General features: G+C 54.8%; 7 protein-coding genes across 7 annotated transcripts; 2 read left to right on the top strand and 5 right to left on the bottom strand.

Annotated features, from left to right (window-relative positions):
- Window positions 1-1,070: 1,070 nt before the first annotated feature.
- E0L32_001828 (uncharacterized protein) lies at window positions 1,071-4,893 on the bottom strand (the record flags this gene model as incomplete). The annotated part of the gene is made up of 5 exons (XM_031135950.1): window positions 1,071-1,244; window positions 1,298-2,103; window positions 2,162-2,231; window positions 2,288-3,060; window positions 4,056-4,893. The coding sequence occupies 5 exons, from the start codon at window positions 4,891-4,893 to the stop codon at window positions 1,071-1,073; spliced, it is 2,661 nt and encodes an 886-aa protein (XP_030989964.1).
- A 733-nt stretch (window positions 4,894-5,626) lies between these two features.
- On the top strand, window positions 5,627-6,669 carry E0L32_001827 (uncharacterized protein; the record flags this gene model as incomplete). Its single annotated transcript, XM_031135949.1, has 3 exons — window positions 5,627-5,736; window positions 5,793-6,475; window positions 6,539-6,669. 3 exons carry the CDS (start codon window positions 5,627-5,629, stop codon window positions 6,667-6,669), a joined length of 924 nt encoding a protein of 307 aa, XP_030989963.1.
- Window positions 6,670-6,722: 53 nt separating this feature from the next.
- E0L32_001826 (uncharacterized protein) lies at window positions 6,723-7,349 on the bottom strand (the record flags this gene model as incomplete). Its single annotated transcript, XM_031135948.1, has 1 exon — window positions 6,723-7,349. One exon carries the CDS (start codon window positions 7,347-7,349, stop codon window positions 6,723-6,725), a length of 627 nt encoding a protein of 208 aa, XP_030989962.1.
- Window positions 7,350-7,842: 493 nt separating this feature from the next.
- Window positions 7,843-9,177, top strand: E0L32_001825 (uncharacterized protein; the record flags this gene model as incomplete). The annotated part of the gene is made up of 1 exon (XM_031135947.1): window positions 7,843-9,177. The coding sequence occupies one exon, from the start codon at window positions 7,843-7,845 to the stop codon at window positions 9,175-9,177; it is 1,335 nt and encodes a 444-aa protein (XP_030989961.1).
- Window positions 9,178-9,341: 164 nt separating this feature from the next.
- E0L32_001824 (uncharacterized protein) lies at window positions 9,342-10,216 on the bottom strand (the record flags this gene model as incomplete). The annotated part of the gene is made up of 2 exons (XM_031135946.1): window positions 9,342-9,621; window positions 9,690-10,216. The coding sequence occupies 2 exons, from the start codon at window positions 10,214-10,216 to the stop codon at window positions 9,342-9,344; spliced, it is 807 nt and encodes a 268-aa protein (XP_030989960.1).
- A 1,648-nt stretch (window positions 10,217-11,864) lies between these two features.
- On the bottom strand, window positions 11,865-14,447 carry E0L32_001823 (uncharacterized protein; the record flags this gene model as incomplete). The annotated part of the gene is made up of 1 exon (XM_031135945.1): window positions 11,865-14,447. One exon carries the CDS (start codon window positions 14,445-14,447, stop codon window positions 11,865-11,867), a length of 2,583 nt encoding a protein of 860 aa, XP_030989959.1.
- A 1,277-nt stretch (window positions 14,448-15,724) lies between these two features.
- E0L32_001822 (uncharacterized protein) lies at window positions 15,725-18,366 on the bottom strand (the record flags this gene model as incomplete). Its single annotated transcript, XM_031135943.1, has 8 exons — window positions 15,725-16,095; window positions 16,210-16,459; window positions 16,796-17,314; window positions 17,366-17,437; window positions 17,490-17,726; window positions 17,777-17,885; window positions 17,939-18,005; window positions 18,081-18,366. 8 exons carry the CDS (start codon window positions 18,364-18,366, stop codon window positions 15,725-15,727), a joined length of 1,911 nt encoding a protein of 636 aa, XP_030989958.1.
- Window positions 18,367-18,891: the final 525 nt, after the last annotated feature.

Genomic DNA, 18,891 nt, shown 5'->3' with positions numbered 1-18,891 from the left:
GTTCTACTTTAAGCTTTAAGGAAGCTAAGATATACTATAGCCAGCCTTAAGGTCAGCTTAAATGCTAGAAGATTTCAGCTTAGGAGGGGCCCTGAGTGAGATAATCTGTAATTAAAGTACATAAGGTCAGTTAAGTCTTAAGAGAAGTAATATAATAGTAATTGGCTCTATATATACCTAGGTAGGTTATACTTCCATTTTAAGTAGAATAGACTTTTTAGCTTCTTAGATTTAGATTATCACATTGCAATCCAATCTAATGAAAATGTCAGGGATTATACTGTATCACTCAAGGTGACCATGTATTCAATGTGAACTACAACTCACTCGATTCCGCGCTACCTAAGGGCTCGTGATCCGCATAGGTCGTGTTGCGACTATGAGATTCTAAGCACTCTCGGGCTCCAACCTGCCGCCTCTTTTTTTTTCTTGTCCTTCCCTCTTCCTCTTGTATCCATGCACTGTTCGCTGTTGGTAGTAAGTAAGGCGTCTTTTCATCTCGCCTCCAGCTGACCTTGTCCTCAGCTCACTACTACCCGTGGATACAAAACCCCATCGCGTCCGAATCCCTGCCATCTCACATCTCTCCCATCACCCAGGATACCTGGTAGAGACTCGGACAGTCTCGCATCCCGTGGTTCTTGAATCCTACGAACCCCCCGACTCGATCTCTCTGGACAGGTGAGTATTCTCCCCTACCTCTGTTCACATAGACAGAGATATTAAATGAATTGATACCAATTTGACTCCGAGCAGAAACGTACCGTCCCACTCCGTCTCCCTCACATGTTAGGCCTATAGACGCGGACAAGGATGACCGACGCAGCTCCACTGTATTATTAATATGACCCATCAGCCAGAAACCTGACGGGGAGTGGTCTGTCCGCTTGTTGATGCCGGGATGCGGTCGAATGAGATGATATCGGAATGCTTGGGCAAGGTCAAGCTTAGTAGAAGAGTGAAATCATTTCACCAGCGCGACCACAAACATCTCCAGATAGCGCAGACCTACAACTGACTGGTATTTGTGTTGACTATTCCGAGATAGGGACTGTCTCTTTACTGAAACATCAGAGCTTCTTGCACAGCCTTGTGTTGTGTTCTATCTGCTCCCAGTCCTCGGTGCCTGGGGTCGACACGTAATAGAAGAGCGTATCTGGGTCCCATTTCTTCTTAATCTCTAGCAGCTTAGGGTAATTGGTGCCCCAGAAGTGCTCCTGCCAGTTATCTTGAAAGGGATCGGCCTGGAGAGGCTGTTAGCACAACAGAGTCTGCACATCTGCACCGCTCAACATACCTCGTTCACATAGTTTGCACCACATGGCCCAGCTTTCTGGAGCTCTAGATCGATATTCGATGTCAGCAACTCCTGTGCAGCTGCCTTCTCGCCAAGACTGGCATTGACGGCTACAGGTAGAGCTACGATGGCAAAGTCGGAGCTCTGCTTGAACCGGGGATTGATAGCACTTTCTGTGATAGTTGGGGAATGGCCGGCATCCCAGAGATGCCCGACTATGAACGCTCCATTAGCCAGGGCATTTTGGAAGGATCCAATGATCCCCTCGTTGTTCTTGGCGACATCGTTGTGTGAGAACATCCAGCCCCCAGTAATCGCGGTCCCACCGGCTCCCTCGTCCTCGAACATGTCGATATAAAGATCAAAGAAGGTCGAGAACTCCTTGATGGAGAAGGAATACTCGAGGCCCAGTCGGTCTAGATCATCTAAAAGAGGTTTCAGGATCTCCCGCAGATCAGAAGCACTCTGACCGATAGCCACAAACGGCTGGATATGCAGACTAAGCTCTGCTAGTTCCCAGTACACATAGAGTCCGGAATCGACAAAATGGTTTGCGTAGCCGTGAAAAGCTGTCACGCCTTTCCACCAGAGCTGGGTGTCGGTGGTGTGTGTCCGGTTGATATTCAATATGGCTCCGGCTGACCGCACGTCCTCAAAGACCGCATAGGTGACACTGAGAATAACTGCAAAAGCTCCTGGGCCTCCACCCTTGAGAGCCCAATATAGATCCGGGTTCTCCTCTGCGTTAGCCTTCCTGACCACGCCATCGGCAGTGATGGCGTGGAACTCTAGAGCATTGTCCGAAGCTTAGCTTTGTTAGCAATAGATCGCCTGTCCAAGGCGGCGAAACTAATCCATGCTTACCGAATCCCTTCAAAGTCGTCCACGGGCCGTGGCCGCCGCCACCGACAAGCCCTCCAGCAATTCCAACTGTCTGTTCCATTCTCAGTCAGGCCCACAGAAACCGAGCAAAGCCCTTCGGCCACTTACTGGACATTCTCCAGTGACCACGACCACCGGTGGCGTCCTCTCATGTCCGACCCTGAGGAACTCGCGCCCCTGGACACCCGCGCCAACTTCCACACAAGGCCCGCTGTAGTTGCCCGGTCCACGGTAGGATTTGTGGAAAGTATAGTCCTTGAAGCTGTGCGTGTTGATGACGAGCGAACCAAAGCCCGTGCTTCTTCCCAGAAAATCATGGCCTGTATTGCGCACAATCAGACGTAGATTGTTGGCGCGGGCAAAGTCGATACCAGCTTTGATGTGCGAGGTTGTCTTTGCCATGATGACATAGATGGGGTAGTAGCCGAGAGTGCATACATCTTTGCGGTTGAGCGTCGGTCGGCAGGTCTCGTTCGTAAAAAACGTCCAGAGCGCCGCGGCAGGGAGCGAAACAGTCCAGTCTTCGCTGGCAAAATTACTGGTCACTTCGGCACACTTCGCAGCGTCGTACGTCTTGACGGTTCCCAGGGGCCCATTGAATTCGTCATGGCAGGGTGCGCCTGGTGGGATGTCGACAGCCAGATTCCCATCTAGCGTCTTGTTCAGATGAGTCCAGGCAGGCTCAGCCGGCCAGCACGAGTCTCCGATATAGCATTTGCAGCCGTACTTCTTCCCATTCCAGATTCTAGGAACGAGCGCGGGTGATGAAGACTGTGGAACGGCCAGAATATGTCTCGGCAAGAGCACGCTGGCTAAGATAGCTGCTCGAGCCGATGCGGTAAAGCTGACCATGCCTCGACGGTTCAGACGATCTTTGCACCCTTTGCATGAGTCAGTCTCCGCGTGAGTGGAATTCACAGAATGATGAGTTATTGGGCGAGTTGAGTGAACCGCTGGCGAAGCAGCCACGGGCTCGCAGCCTTTTTGAAGCAGGGTGGTCTTCCATTATGGCCCTATTGCGGACGAGGCACACCCGTCCGAATCAAGCAGGGTATGGAAGGGGGTGATGGCCATCCGGCGGGCAGACCCCCCCCCCGAAGTCAAGGCCAAGAAGGGAGCCGAAGGCGCTGCTTCAGATAGGCTAAGCTGTTAATAATAGAGCCCTGTCCACGCGGATTATTGGGCCAAGCAGATGAGGTTACAAGGCTAATGCAGCTCCCATGTGCGACCCGGAGCGTGAGGGCGAACATGCTGCGGCAGAGGTGGGAAGTGCGCCAAACGAGGTAGCATCAACAGGCTGAAAGGATAGTCATGTCCGTATGTTCCAGTGTATTGTATCGATTTCCCTGCATTGTTGGGCAGCGCTGGGATGCGGGTGTCGAGGTCTGGCCCCGACCGTGGCCATGAGTGGCGGCATCCAGATAGGAAGAGAGTCAGCTCCATGCGTCGAGCCGCTTGGTTCCCTTCCAAGATTGCTGACAAGCTGCATCCGCAGTGGGCCACGCGCGCCGTTGCTTGTCTGCTGTGTCTGCTTCGCGCTCACATCAAGTCCTGGCATCTCTGGCGGAGGCTATCCCCAGCCGACAGGACAGCGCACTGACCAAACACATGCATGGAAGATGCATCTCAACGGAGCATGGGTCATTTTTGGAGGAACTGGAAGGCAGGCGAACCGAAACTTAGAAGTCACGATAATCCCTACGCACAGCGCGCAAGCACTTTCCTTGACCCAACAGCATTCCTAAGACTACCTAGATGTGAATACTCCCCTGCACGCAGGGATAGTTCGGGTCATGGTGAGCTCGCCGCCTCCCTGGCACCGAGCCCAAACCCCGCCCTTCCCTTGAGGCAGTCCTCCGCTTCGGCTCTCACCCACCCGAAGGCCAGTAGTAGCTGGCGCTCTCTCCATACTGCCTTCTCGCACCTTCCGAGGCTCGATCGCATTGGTTGCCGCCTTGGTCGCCACTCTTGAGCCGTCCTCGGAGACCTCGCACTTGGGCGGCTGCTCTTCCTATGGCTGCCTGTAGGCTGTTGGCATGGACGAGAATGCTGCGGCGTATCTGGCAATTCTCGTGACTCGCGGGACTGTACATTGTTCTGACTAGCAGGTCCTCAGTCGCCTGAAGCTGGTCCAAGACGCGGTCAAGCGAGGCCACGAGCTGGTCGTCTCTGGCTGACAACGGCGACCCATCTCTCCCCGATAAAGGCGCCTCGGACCATTGGGTGCTGATTCCAGAGAACGAGTCTTGTGTCTCCTCGGCCGTGTTCTCCGTTGCTGTTCTCTTGGCGATGTACCGATGCACGATCAGTTGGGCCAAGCCCAGGACTAATTTGATCAATTGTTTCGAGGCTTCCCCTGACGTAGAGCTTTCTCGACTGCTCGTGGGCCGGACTGACTGCTTAATATCGCCCTCTGCTTGCCTCTCGACATGCTCACGCAAGCGTGGCTCGATGAACCGACGACAGAAAGCCTCAAACCCTTCGCTGGCTGTGCCGCTCTGGTCGTGCGGCGGCCTCTCACGGCGTGGGCGCTCGGGTTGAGCAGGGGATTTCTGGCGCTTGCCGCGTGGTCGCTTCTGCGCCATGAGAAGTTGCTGCCACTCCAAGAAAAAGACCTCCAGGGTCAACGCTTTTCGAATAGTATTGGCGGGATGCAGCTCCGGCGTCTCGCCTGTGAGGGACAAAATTGGTTGCTGACGAGAAACGGAGGCCATCGCGATCGCGAAGACGCGAAGACGCTCCCCTCATTTTATGCGTCCAGGACGGAAAGCATCCCATCAACAGCAGGACTGAGCATCTGATAGCATAGCATCATCATGCTGGGAGACGCGGGATAGACAGGCCTGGTGCGGCCGCCATGTGCTGTGGTCACGGGCGCGCACAAGATCAGTCAACCCTCTGTCATATGGGCAACTTTTATTGCCAGCCGGCGGGCCAGCTGGTAAGTGCGTGACCGTGTCGAGAAATCCACATCGCTCATTGCTTTTCTCCCCCCTTTTCTTCTTCCTTTTCTCTTTCATTGCTTCTTTTTGCTTGTACTTCTCATACGCCGCCTAGGACGACTCAAATGGCGCTGATCTTCGCTCGATACCCGCGAGGTGATATTGAGAGATGACTGTGAATACGAGATAAAGCATGTCGCTACTATTGTGGTAAAGCACCTGATACCACCCTGAGGGCCTGTAGTGGGCGGCCTGTCCGGCATTTGGAGCCGAGATCTTGTTCTTGTACGGGCTATCATCAAGACTCTCCCCAGTGTGAGATGCGGGGTCTCCAAGAATACGACCCCATTGCCGCTATTCCCGGTCAGACCGGGGTGATGCGGAAGCTTAAACTCGCCGATCAGTCTGCACTGTCGTCTTTGGCGAATACGAGCTCACTAGCCCAACGCTGCGCAAAGGCTCTGCACCTCCCGCTTGGGCTTTTTGTCTTGATCACCACGATGTAATGACGTCCCAGATCGACATTCGGCTCGCCCTGATGCAAGACATCCGACAGTTTGACATGCCCGCAATGCATACCTTGGCCGAATCCAGCAATTCAAGGCGTGGCGTGACGTAACATTATGAATTTGGCCGTCCGGGGCCATCACAAGGACCAGAGACCATTGCAGCGACAATTATCAAGATGAAATCGGCCCCTTCTCCGAGGCCGATCCTGTATTTAAGGGTCCCCTTCGATGCCCTCCTCGAGACTCGAGACCAACCACCGTCATCACCATTGCTCACTCTGCTACCAGCAAGCCACGCCTACCCGTTCACTCCGAACCACAAGTAGCACAGGTTCAATCCAGGCTGGTCGAAACTCGACCCGAGATGCGTGCCTCCTTGTTCACTGCCGCGGCATGGACGGCCATAGTTTGGGCTGCCAGCCCGCAAGCTCTCAACACGTCGCGGGAATTCAACCTGCGCACGCAGCTAAAGGCCGGACAAGAGAGCAAGGCCGACTACGATGGCCTCTGGCTCTACGCCCACCACACGGGAGCCGGTATGAATGACGCGATGTTCACAAGCAACCGCTCGCACGCCATCCCGGGCTTCCTCAACGCCACTGGCCTTATTAGCGACGGGGACGGCCAGGCCCTCTCCGGTCTCGTTTTTGACCTTGGCTCTCAGGGCATCCCGTGGTCAATGCTACCGGCACTCTCTGTCAATTTCTATGCTGCCTGGCAGCCTGTCCGAATCAACGCTGGCGGCGCGGCAACGGAGCAGAGCGCGTTTTGGATCAACGGCACAGGGCTGCAGTGGACAAATGCTGGCAGTGGCACAACGCCATCGAGCTTCGGCGGCTGGTATGGTGAGTGAAAGGATGCCCCTGCCCGAGCGCATGAAGTATTCTTTGGTGCTGACGCAATATTAGTCTGTCAGTGGTGGCATGGCTCTCTTGACGGTCCCTTCCCGGGTGTTCAACTTTTCTTCAGGGTTAATGGTTTTGGTCATATGACTTTAGAGACCTGTGCTGATGTTGACCTGGTCCCTGAGTATCTGTAGTTGATGAATGGTAATGAATGCCTCGTCGAGAGGGTCCGACTTCTTCTTCTTTGCTACTTGTCCCGTATCATGAAACACTGCGAGTAGCTTCCACCCAGCCACCACAGCCTCTTGATCTCTCGAAACCCATGCTTGACGTACAGACCCCTTCCCTCTGCGGTGCTGTCAAGATAGCTCTCTACCCCGTCTCGATCAGCCCTCTCCACTCCCCATCTCACCAGCATCCCGCCAGCCCCTCTGCCCTGGTGCTCTTTACTTGTGGCGATGCACTCGAGGTACCAATGCGGCCGCTTCTTCATGATCTCCTCGTGCTGCATCGCAAGCGACCCAAAGAACTGGGCCCCGAATTCCGGGTCGCCATCCCTTGGCCAGTCCTCGAGCGCTGGCCCTGGTGCATAGGTCTCGCCGAGCTGCATCGGTCTCATCCACTTGGCGAAGGCAATAATCTGCTCCGTTGCGCGACCCTGGGGACCGACCGCCTCCTCAACCACAACAATAAGGCGCGAGTTCGGATCTTGCATATCGGTTGACAGTCCGCTGTGCCAGAAATTGCGCGCTTCAGGAGACGTGGCGGGGAAGACCATTTGCTGCACCAGGTTATCCGAAAAGGCCGAGAAGTAGACGTCGCATAGAGCAGCGAGGTCGTCTGGCTGGGCCGGTCGGAGCCTGAGACGGCCCATGGTCTGCTGTTGTTCTGTTTTTCTCTCCCGTTGAGACGGGTCTTGCTGGTGCCTTGCATACAAGTAGGCACGGGGATTGTAGAGGGGAGGGGAGAGGAGTGAGAGCGAGCTTAGTGAGGCAATGGACCACTACTTAGGTACATGTCGGGTACCACTATCCAGGTTCGATATGAACTCCGCTTCTGGTTCCAATCAACAAATACTTCCAGGCCGGCCCCAAGAGTGACAGGTTGTGAAACTTGGCAGACCCTTACCCGACCGTTGCCCCACATCCTTGCCGCGCCGCCGGCGCCCGCCGAGTCTTCACTCTAGGCAACAGAGCGGAACGCACCTATCACGACGCTCGAATCCACCGCCTCAATCTTCACAGATCCAAGACGAGACATACATTATTAATTTAATTCTCTTTCTTGACAACTATAAAACCGGTACTCCTCTTCTGTCCCTCTTCTGTCATGCCACTTCGCGCGCTGTTTAGAGCCCTTGCTCCACCATGTCCGACTGTCCGCATGTGGCGGCTTACACTGGTCCGTCCCCTTATGCACTTGAGTGCGACTTCCATTGCATTCCGGCTCAGAAGAGGCTTGCTGCCATTAATGGCTCCGGTCGGTTGCTGAAAGGCCAGTCGGCTAGCGAAGCGCCATCTTCCAACACCTTTCCGGCGCCTCTGGCACTCCCCGGAGATGAACTTGCCCTCGACCCCGCCTCCGAGCCGCAGAGCTTCAGGTCGTTTTCCATGTTCAAGAGCCGCAACCGGATTACGGGAGATCGAAAGACCCTCTACGTGATAGAGCCGCCTGTAGTTACCTCCGAAGCCGGCGTCATGGAGCAATGGAGCCAACCTGTCGTCCCTGCCGATGATTTGAATCCGACCGTTCCCGCAGACCTGTCGACACCGACAGCCTGGGAGCTTCAAAAGTACCTCGCTGCCTTCTACCACGGCCTCGAGGTCAAAGTAGCCAACTTATTCCGCTGGGTATCCTGGACAGAAGGATCGGTAACGAACCGAAGCCGCCACGTTGGTATCGCCACGACTGCTGGCTCCTGCTTCCGTGTCCGTGCGCGAACATCGCTGGACCAAGTTGCATACCGTCAGCTGAATCTAGACGATATACTTGATGCCGTCATCGACGGCCTCCCGCAAGACGCCTACGCAGTCGTACTGCTTGTCCACCATGACCTCTTTGAGGACGAGGACGACGATTTCTGCTGCGGCCGCGCTTACGGCGGCAGCCGCGTATCTATAGTCACATCATTCAGATATCACCCCTGCCTTGATCGCTACAGCGGAATTGATGTTTCGCACATGTGGCCAGCTTCGCATTGCCGGGGATATGTCGATGGTCTCTGCGGAAGTGGAGGGGCCAACCCGACGAGACTGCTCACAGTGAGCGACGAGGACATGGAGAACCCGCCACCCTTGGCTGTGGCAATCCGGGCCGCAAAGTCTGTGCTGATCCCGCACGGCAAGCAGTCTTTTGTAGGCCTATGGCAGTCTCGTGTGTCGAGAACGGTCTCCCATGAGTTAGCCCATTGCCTAGCCATGGGGCATTGTGTTTACTATGCTTGTGTGATGGGAGGGACAACAAGCATTGCGGAGGACCTGAGACAGCCTCCGTTTCTTTGCCCAGTTTGTCTGCGTAAACTATCCTATGCTGTTGTCGGAGAGGCTTCCAAGCCCCAGGAGAGGAAGGAAGTCGAGTCCGTCTATGTAGAAGAAAGATACTCCGCGCTAAGAGAGTACTGCACGCAAGGGGGAAACATCGGCATGTTAAGAGGCTACGGCGCTTGGATTGACGCTCGACTGAAAGAGCTCTCAGGGTATTGATGGCAGTGGCACGCGGGGAGGTTTCTGGTACATTATGCTATTATGTAGAGGGCGAATGTGATTTGGCGCGAGCTTATCCTTGCCGCCTTGCCACAAGCACGGCCATGGGCGAGATTGGCCGATGGACTCTGTGGCTGTGAACTCCTTCGACGGAAAGCAGGTTCTCATCCCTCACTGGCCAGATCACCCTCGCCTCGCCGCTTACAAGGGACCTCTGGGACCCGGAACACCTCCTCACTGACCTCCTCGGCTTCTCTTTCGGTACCCTCCGCCGTCTTGTTGCCCGTAGCGATCGACTCTCTCTGATCATGAGACGCCTCATCTCCCTGGATGACAAGATCTGCTCCATCAAAAGGATCCGCTCGAGCTGCCTTGCTCTGGCTGTGCGTAGATGTTGGGGGGCAAGTGGCTCGGGCGAGCCGAGGAATGGCCAGACTTTTGGTGCTGCGAAAGAGCTCGCAGTCTCCCAGCTCCCAACGCTGCTAGTCGCAGTCTGGTCTCCGACGTCTGACGGAAGTTTGGGTGACTTGAAATCTTCCTCTCGCTCGGATATCGGACTTTCTGGATATGTCCTTCTCATACTGGCGGTGTTCTTGATCCACTCTTCGATGGCTGTCGAAGCATGCATGGGTGTGGTATCTGTCCGGTGAGAGGAATCGGTAGCACCCCCATTCCTCTGCGTAGCCATCGTGCTCCTTTTCTCTCCGGGCTCAAATCCCTCAGGCACAGAGTTGCGAGCATTGTTGTCACTACGAGGTTGTGCGGTTGGCACTGGCTTCCTGCGGATGGGCACCGGCCTCGCATGAACGGGCCCCTGGCCTTCCTGGGGTTGGAGCGACTTTTGTGGGGGCGCCATGAGCTGGGACCGAGACATGGGCGTTGGGTTTGCTGGGAGCCCGCTCGGACCGAGGAGCCTGTGCCCGGCTGGGGGGCTTGAATTTGTCGTGGTGGTTGCCCTCTGGTCGCTGATCTCGAGAACATCGGTGCTCTTCCAATGGAAGAGGAGGTGTTTACTGTGATTGGCTTCGTCGTTGGGCATGTCTGGTGGATTAGCCAGAGACGACGGTCGCGGTGTGGCGGCGGAGGTCTCCGAGGCCCCTCTCTCCGTGTCTTTCGGGGTGTGTTGAAGATTGGAGGACCTGCGCGGGACAGATCCGGCATTGAATGGCGTGGGGGATGTCTCGAGACAATAAACGAGCACACAGAATGCGGTACTAGAAGCTCCTTGTCAGCATTCTGTCTAGCTTCCAGCCAGGCGGAGGGGGCAAATACAATGTTCCTGCGCTGAGCGCCAGGTAGAGTATGCTGCTTAGATTGGCTATTCTCGTCCTTCCCGCCTGTATTGAAGTGAAGATCACGGCCATGAGCGAAGAGACGAGGCCGAGCCTTAACGATATTGTTGCAAAGAGCAGTATACCGTGCTTGTGTTCCCTGCGCCTGTTTTGCTGGCGTGTTTGGGGAAGCAGCCGCGCGATGACGGCGTGGAGAACAGTATAGAAGAGGCCAATGAGACTTGCTACCAACAGAGCGAGGCGGCTAGCAAGGTCTTCGACTATACCGAGAGTCGGCCTGGCGAGGCTCAGGACCGTGAGGGCTGCACCGGCACACGACAAGAGGGCCACGCTTAGCAGCGCGAACAAAGCAACCCTCGGGTGATGCTTCCTTGGTCCTCGATGAGTGCTCAGCTGCGGGAGGCCCGACGTAGACGCCAGCGCGGACGGCAACGTGTCCCGCAACGGTTCATTACTGTTCATTGTTTGTCATCTGGGAGTCCGGCTCGGCTTTGAACATCGTGCTCGAGTCCGCGATCCGTGAAAATAGGCTACGGCAGAGCATATATACATCAAGGGGTTGCAAGTGAGAGGCATTACCTCCAAGCAAAGACCGACCGCATTTCCTCATGGTTGGTTCCGCTTCTGGATAAATACAAAAGACATCATGCGGGAGCGTATGCTACCTACACGTTTGTTTCACTCGTCAGTGAGCAGCGTGGCGCGGACTTCACATTCTTGGTACGCCTCCCAGGTTTTTCATCTGATGATATTCATGCAATGCCATCTCATCTTCTTGTCTACCAGGTTCGGTTGACAACACAATCCGCATCATCCGGTCTTGCTCAACAGATTGATTCTCGGATTTCTGGCGAACTGAAACCCCACTGGTTTCAGGAATCCTACCGCTGGGGTGGCTTTGACTGCCGCTACAGCTTCTCCAGGTTTTCGGGATCTGCAGTCGTGCTCGGATGAAACGAGAGAGTCCATGCGCCATAGTGTGCTCCAGTTACTGTCGTGAGGAGATCAAAGTTCCACTACAGCCATCAAGAAATTGATTTGAATTGACAATGCCACAGAAATGTATCTATGACCAACATTCGTGATATGCCGTCTTGTAGACGTGGTTTATACGTGAATATATTTTGGGCTCTTGTTTTTCTTTTTGGCCCGATCTAAGTTGTGACTTGGCCTCATAACTGTATAAGCTGTGCTGCTTCAGTCTCCCCCGAGAGGTAGATAGCTCTACCCATTAATCGAAGATCGGAGGAGCCATGCGTAGAGCTGGCACGAGGGCCCAGCAAAGACGATAAGACTTGCTGTCCATTGCATCTTCCCCCTCACCACGACCCTTTTGGATAGGTGGGACAGATGAGACAGATGGTGGAAATCACAAGACCAACAGAGCTTGTTCGTTCATCCTCCGTGGACCAGCATCTCCCTACACACTTTGAGGCGATTGTGCGCTTCTTTCAAAAGTTCGAACTGAGATTCGGAAAAAATGACCTGGAGGTAGTCGAGCAGCTCCGGCAAGCCGTCTGCAAGGTTGATAGCCACAGGTTCACTCAGTTCGCTCATGGTAGCAACATTCGCAAGATAGTTGACGACTCTTCGATAACTGTTGGGCCGGTCCACGCCCGGGAGAGAGCTCTGTGGCTGCGTTTGTTGGTACGGGACAGTGGCACTGAGTGCCCGGACAAACGACCAGATGCTCAAAGCAGCGTAATACAAGATCCAAGGCCTGTGTGGATCCTGTTCGTTGTAGCAAGAGTAGATTCGAGCTTCGGTTGACGGAAGGGTGTTCGCCCCGGTGCTCGACGTGTGCCGGCGTCTATCGGTCTTGCGAGGATCTACGAGCACACCGTAGAGAAGTTTGAACGCGTGAAGAACGGCATGTCTAGTTGAAGACAAGGCCGCCCACCCCTGCATTCGCGACACGACGTTTGTATAGTCTCGACTGGATACCTTCCGGCCCAAAAGCCTCCTCGCCCCTGAATAGACCTGAGCATCGACGATGTCGACGTGTAGACTAAGATGGGCGAGATGGTAGAGGACCGCGGCAACCTCTATTGGCCCGTTTGAGCCACCACGCTGGCCCGCTGAGGCGGCAGATGACTCCAGCATTCCCTGTGCGGCGTCATAGCTGCCCTTCCAGTCGTCGAATGCTTTCAACAAGACTTTGCGCCAATTGTCCCTGGTTTCGTTGGACGGGGTGGTGAGGTCCAGCCACTTGAGGTGAGTCTCTCGATGGGAAAAGTGCCACCCGACGCTCAAGAGCCCGGACATTATTATCATCCTTCCGAAGCTATGTGTCTTGACTTCCTTGCCGTGCAAAGCTCTTTTGAGGCCGTCAAGGAAGGAGACAGGCTTGACACCATACATGCGAAGGTTAGCATCCAGTTGCCTGACATCTTCTGGCTTGGATGCGGTCCACAAATTGTCGTCACAGGGAAGAGGGAGCCGTATCTCGTGGGGAGCCATGTCAGAAGCATGCCCGAACATGGCGGCGTGAATGACGTCCAGGGAGAAGGCGGCGAAGACAGCTCTGTGCATCGCCTCAGTCTCCGCCCACCGCACCCACCACGTGCGAGAGTCGAGTCCGGCCGCGCTCGGATCGCCAACGAGGCCCGAGGCAAACTCACCCGGCGGTGATTCGCTCCCGGAGCGCCCGATCAAGGGGCTCCCACGCCGCAAAAGGGTGAGTGTAGCTGAGTGATATATATGAGAGCGCTCATGGAGCTTCCTGGAAGAATACAGCTTCTCGTAGAACTCCAGAAGCAGGAGAGCTTGGGCAACCCACAGCGCCACCGGCGGAGACGCTTCCTCGACTGTCAAGATCTCCCAACGAGCGCCGGTGATGATGACATCTGCGAAAGCACCATAGTCGGACAGTTTGCCGCTGCGATCCCGACTTCGAAGGGAGGTAGCCCCCAGGGCCACCATGACGAGAAGTAGGAGAATTGGGCATCGGTTACAAGAGAAGGTCGGCTGGTGGATGACTGGTAGTCGATGAGACACTCTCTCCCAGAACTCGCGCAAGCAATCTCGCATCATCTCAAGGTCGAGCATGGGCATGTCGCCCCCACCGTCCTGAACGAGGTTGGTAATCAGCGGTTCACATTTGGGCTGCTTGGCGCGGAAAGCTTGGAAAAAGTGCAAAACTTCTTGTCGCCGGAACTCAGTAAGGAGCTCGTCGGTGTCGACCAATCGCGGAGGGGTCTCGAGCTGAGATCGGCTCGTCAGGGACTCATAGTCGTGGTGTATATTGCTGTTGAAGGGAGACTCGAGGCCGCCTTCCAAGAACGGGAGATGGGCGACGCTGAACTCGTAGCTAGGCTGGGGATCGAAGAGCCACATGGCAAAGTTATCCCGTGCCAGAGCCACAGCGGCATCTGGAGGGAAGTGGACATTGGTAAAGGGCATCACCGGAGGTGGTTGCTGAAGAAGATGGGTGTCTCGAGAGTAGTACTCAGGCTTCGGCTGTATGATGGCGTGGCTCATTGGCGACGACCAAGGCGGCTCCGGAGCCGGGCCGGGGGGGATCGAAGACAGGGCAGGGCTGCCACCAGCATCAGAGGTGAGCAGCACAGCAGCATCATGCGGCATATTCGGCGTAGGGCGCAGAAGCGACTCGCGACCCCGGCCAAGCCCGAGAGGCGGCGACGCGGCCCGATTGACGGCCAGTGATTCTGCGACTGTCGAGATGTTGAAGCTTGGCACCCTATTGCGCGGAGTGTAGGAGCTGGAGTGGCGATTCCTATGTCGCGCGAGAAGGTCATGCCGAACAAACTTCTGGCCGCAAGACTCGACCTCGCACTCATATATCTGTTTGGGGGAGTGGTTTAGCTGGTGTCGTTGGAGGTGCTCGGCTCGCGAATAGATCTTGTCGCAGCCGGGATACTCGCAATGGAATTTGCGCGCGGCATTCTTTCTGCTCGCCCGCTTATAGGCAGACCTGCCAGCCTGGATCTGTGTAGGTTGCTGATATGATGAAGCCATGCTGCTTGAGGAGTGAGCCCAACCGCCTCGACAGCTGAAGTGGTCCAGAGGTCTTCAGCCTTGCAGATGAGCAGTGGCGGGGCTGTGATCATGGCGTAGCTCTCATGGCTTTGTACATGGAGGACTGCAAAGGAGCAGCGGAGGCATCATTTGAGCTCGGCCAGCGTAATTATTCGCGAGACAGCAGACGAGTAGAGGGGATGATTATCTCTGGTCTCGCTTCACTCACCTCGATCCATGAATGCGTGGAATGGGGGGTCCGAAGCGGCGGCCAGGATGAGCGTGGGCAAGAAAGAGCACAGGTCATGAGAGAGGCATTGACCTACCTACCTTACCTTGGGTACGGTCGACAGGCACTCGAGTACCTACTTGTAGGTAGGTAGGTAGACAAGCGCTCAAGGAGGTGCGTGCGTGCATGCGTGTGTCGAGCCCCCACGCTGCCCATCCAATCTCCCGCTTCATCCTCTTATCCCTGACGCTCGGCAGCGTGGGGGGCCGGATGGGGGGCTCCCGAGAGCAGAGCTGATGTGCCAATCGATTCAGATATCCCATTAAAATCATTGCTGTGTTCATGCACGAATGGCATCGCGGGCATCGCGGGCATCGCGGGCATCGCGGCATCGCGGGCACTAGTCGCCCAACATCCATCTCTTTGCTTTGTCGCCACGAGGCGCGATCGACCGGTTCCCACTCCATGCCAGGCTCGCACACCCACAGGGACTATCCCTACCTGTAGGTACTTTATGCCGAGACAACCACTTCTTTCTCCATTGAGGAATGATAGCAGCAAATGAATGAATATAGGCAGAAGTCTATCTTGGGCCATGCCTTTCTGAAGCACGGCCACTCTGCCCGACTTTTTCAGTACCGTAGGCAGCTGATGCCTCTGCCGGGTGCTACGGAGTACATGCAGGGTGTTTTTCGGAGCCCGGGCCCGCGTTACCTGCAATTCGATGCTTCGATGTAACCTCGCAATCTTCAATATCTCGCAACCTCAACCTGGATCCTCGATTGCCCTGCTGGCAGCAGCGCTGACGCTTGCAAAGCATTGACGAAGAATCGACAACGCCATTGCGCACCAGACTGGCCAAGTTCTCAAGGTCGTCTGCTTCGCAGCTCCGAAGGACTGCAACACATCTCGTCCCGGGACCAGGTAGCACTCAGGTGGAGAGTGGGAGGTTAACAGCAAAGCAAAAGTCGCATAGGTAGGTCCAGTCTCATTTCTTGAGAATGTGGGCTGATGTCAGGAGAGTTCTGTCCGGACGAGAAAGCCGGCTTCATGCTTTGTTGTCGACATCCCCATCATCGTCTCCATCTCCCAACTCGCCTTCAGCCATCTGCACCTCCCCTACCGCGCCCTCCAGCCCGTCGCTGTTGTCGCCCTCTATCCCGCCTGACTGCGCCAGGAAGTAATCCACGACTTCGACCTTGTCGTTGAAGCTTGCCAGATCTAGTGGAATGTAATTCTTGTCATTGGCAAGAGCCGGCGACGCACCCTGCTCAATGAGCAGTTTTACTACGTCGAGATGGCCGTTCATGGCTGCCCAATGTAGACCAGTATTGCCGTACTCATTTGGAGCATCAATGAATAGCTTCTTCTCAGCCTCCGGCCGGCCGTCAAAACAAGTCAGGGTAGATTTGACGATAGCTGTGCACTGGTTAGCCACTGAACTCGGAAGCGCTCGCCCCTTGCCGCAAGACTACATCGGAGGGGGAATTCGTCCAAGGGTAAGACAGCCGATCTAAATATGGCCATACATACCTAGATTTCCGTTCCCCGTAGCCATGTGAAGGCAGCTCGACTGTCCTTCGTCTTTGGCGGCCATCAAAATCTCTGCTTCCGAGACCTTTTCGCGTTGCGCCAGGCTTGACAGTAATTTGGCGAGTTCATCCTCTTCTCCGGCACGGGAGAAGTAGATGAGATCATCGATCTCGTCTTCACTCAACTTTGGTGACATCTGGCGGTCGCTCGTCCTGACGAGAGGTGAGATGGTGGCTTGTTGAAGGTGAGACTGTTGTCATATTATGCGGCATAGTCTTTCTCGAAAATTTTAGTGGATAATCTATACCGGACCGTGCGTGTACTGTGTGCACTTTTTTTTTTTTTGCGGAGATGTGGCAACTTTCGCCCAATGCAGAGCCATAAATCATCAACTAAATTCCCACCGACTTCCAACCATACAGTGTACTGGTTATTCTTCGAATCGTCAGTATCAACATCGCCCCTTGTCAAATCTGCAACGGTTGAGCACATACTCCTTGCAGCGGTCATAGCAAAGCCTATGGCATCTGTCAACAACTCGCGAGTGATCTAGACGATCATATCCTCAGCCAGCTCACATACATACAGGACCAACTTGTGATTCCCATTTCAGGAGTTCCTCATCCAACCAGTCTGTCAGATCGCCATGCTTGTCAACCGCCTGTATCTCGGCTTTATACCCCAGCATTTGCATCAGCTGTAGCTCTTTGAGGTAGGTGTCCTGTTCCCATTGCCTCATTGGTTCCCGTTGAAGGCCTGTTAGAAGCCTGGCGGCTGTCTGTCGATCAGTCAAGGTGAGGGGCTTCATCTCGCCCGAAGTGCGAAAGGTTCTAGCAATGACCTTGTCCTGCGAAGCTTGCCCGGTGCCTATGTTTGTTGAAAAGCTCGGATATGTTAGTTGCTCGCACCTGATTCCAAGCCATCGTAGGCTCGGGATGCTTATATTCTGCTCGTGGGACAAATTGCTGCTCCCCTTCTTTAGCACACGGAAGATGTCGACCCCGTGTGGGTCAAAGTCGACCAAGACATAGAATGGAACAGGCTGAACAAATGAATGCAGCAAGAAGGCGAGCTGCCGAGTGGCAAGATCTGGGTATCCCTTCCCCTGTAGTCGGCATCAGGCTCGAGTTGCTTCCGACGTATCTGTCAAACTTACCGTAATCACGATCCCGGGTCCAGCAAGTGATTTCTTCCAGTACCTAGATGCTGCAAGACTCCGAAAGGTTGCCTGGCCGCGTCGGTAATCAATCGCCTGACGGGTGCTGGTGCTGTCTCCTTACCTCCTTCTCGACTATCAAGACCCAATTCGGCGGAGTTACTGACATTTGACGTATCGCTTCAGGCGGAGGGATGAGGCTTCCCTTGAGCTCGCTGTTAGCCTTTCTGTATGTGTCTCTCGGGTGATCAGCCCATAACTCACCGTGCCCTGCGTACTCGAGCAGGATAAGACCGAGTGGTCTTTCATGATCAAGTCCAGGTGGCCCACTACTAAGCCTTTGGATGCTGCGACCTTGCAACTAGTCAGCCAGCTTTCAAGCGAACCCTCGCGTCGATGCTACAGGCATACTATGCATAGTGCGTCTCGGCCCAGCCCCAATGAGCAAGCAAGCTGGTCGACCAGAGTATCAACCACTCGCTGCTCGAGGAAGAGCCCCTCATCCTGGTAGTAAATGTTTCTGCCTTGACTCAGCACATTGAACGGCTGTTGTGTGCGACGCCTGCGTCTAACCTTTTGGTGACGATGGTTCCAGTAACGAGTGCAGCATGGGATAGTTGTAGAATCTTGAGAAGCCTCGCTATATTGCATTGACCTTGGTAAGTACTCCATGTTCCAGAGCAGGAATATTCAGACCCAAGCCGCACATACTTACCGATCTTTCTGGATTGCTGATGACTCTTTCCAGGGAATGACACGGAGCTGGTAGTTGTTGGTTGTCCCGGCTGCGCGGCTTCTGTGGACCTTAGATGGCTCGATGATGTTGCGCCAAGCTTGATTGACACTGGGACCGGAGGATAGAGTTCCTGGCCTTCGATGAGATCATCTAGTAACGAAGCAATGAGGTTTTCGACCCGAGCGATTACAACGCCCGGCGCCGCCCGCCTTTCGGGAACTTCAAAAGTGTGATGTTGAAGGTTGGAAGCCTCAGAACTATCCATCGTACGCACTGCCAATACAGTTGCCTTTCGTGGCAGAAGGCTCTATGGAGTAGCGTAGCTCCGCCAGAGAGGCGCCGCGGTTGAAAGACCGCACAGAGTCGAGGGGGCCAGACTGCGGACCCAGCGTCGTCTGGTGAGGGGGATACAGACCAAATGAAGACGGCGTCCGAGACAATACGATCCAGGGATAGATTGCAGTGATCTGGATCCCCGATCGATTATTGGTATTTGTGGACGTTGTCGGCCGGAGAAATTCAGGAGGAGGAGGAAGGTCTGATCAATCGATGGATTTGCTCCTTCGGCTGCCAGCTGTCTGGAAGGAAGGGTCTAACCAGAATGTGTGTGTGCACAACTACCTGCCTTGCTTTGGAGGCGTCGACGAAGGGGGCGCAGACAATGAATGGATGGGCATCAAGGACCAATACTTAATTCACTCTCTGATTTACTGGTTTATTCTCTCTGTGTAAATGCTTCATGTTTGACGGCTTGACCTTTGGGTATCGCAGACTAGCCTCCACTGCCTGC

The sequence above is a fragment of the Thyridium curvatum genome (assembly GCF_004353045.1).
Source record: "Thyridium curvatum strain D216 chromosome Unknown NODE_7_length_750237_cov_83.650653, whole genome shotgun sequence".
NCBI lineage: Eukaryota > Fungi > Ascomycota > Sordariomycetes > Thyridiales > Thyridiaceae > Thyridium > Thyridium curvatum.
This window is presented reverse-complemented; position numbering and strand designations above follow the sequence as displayed.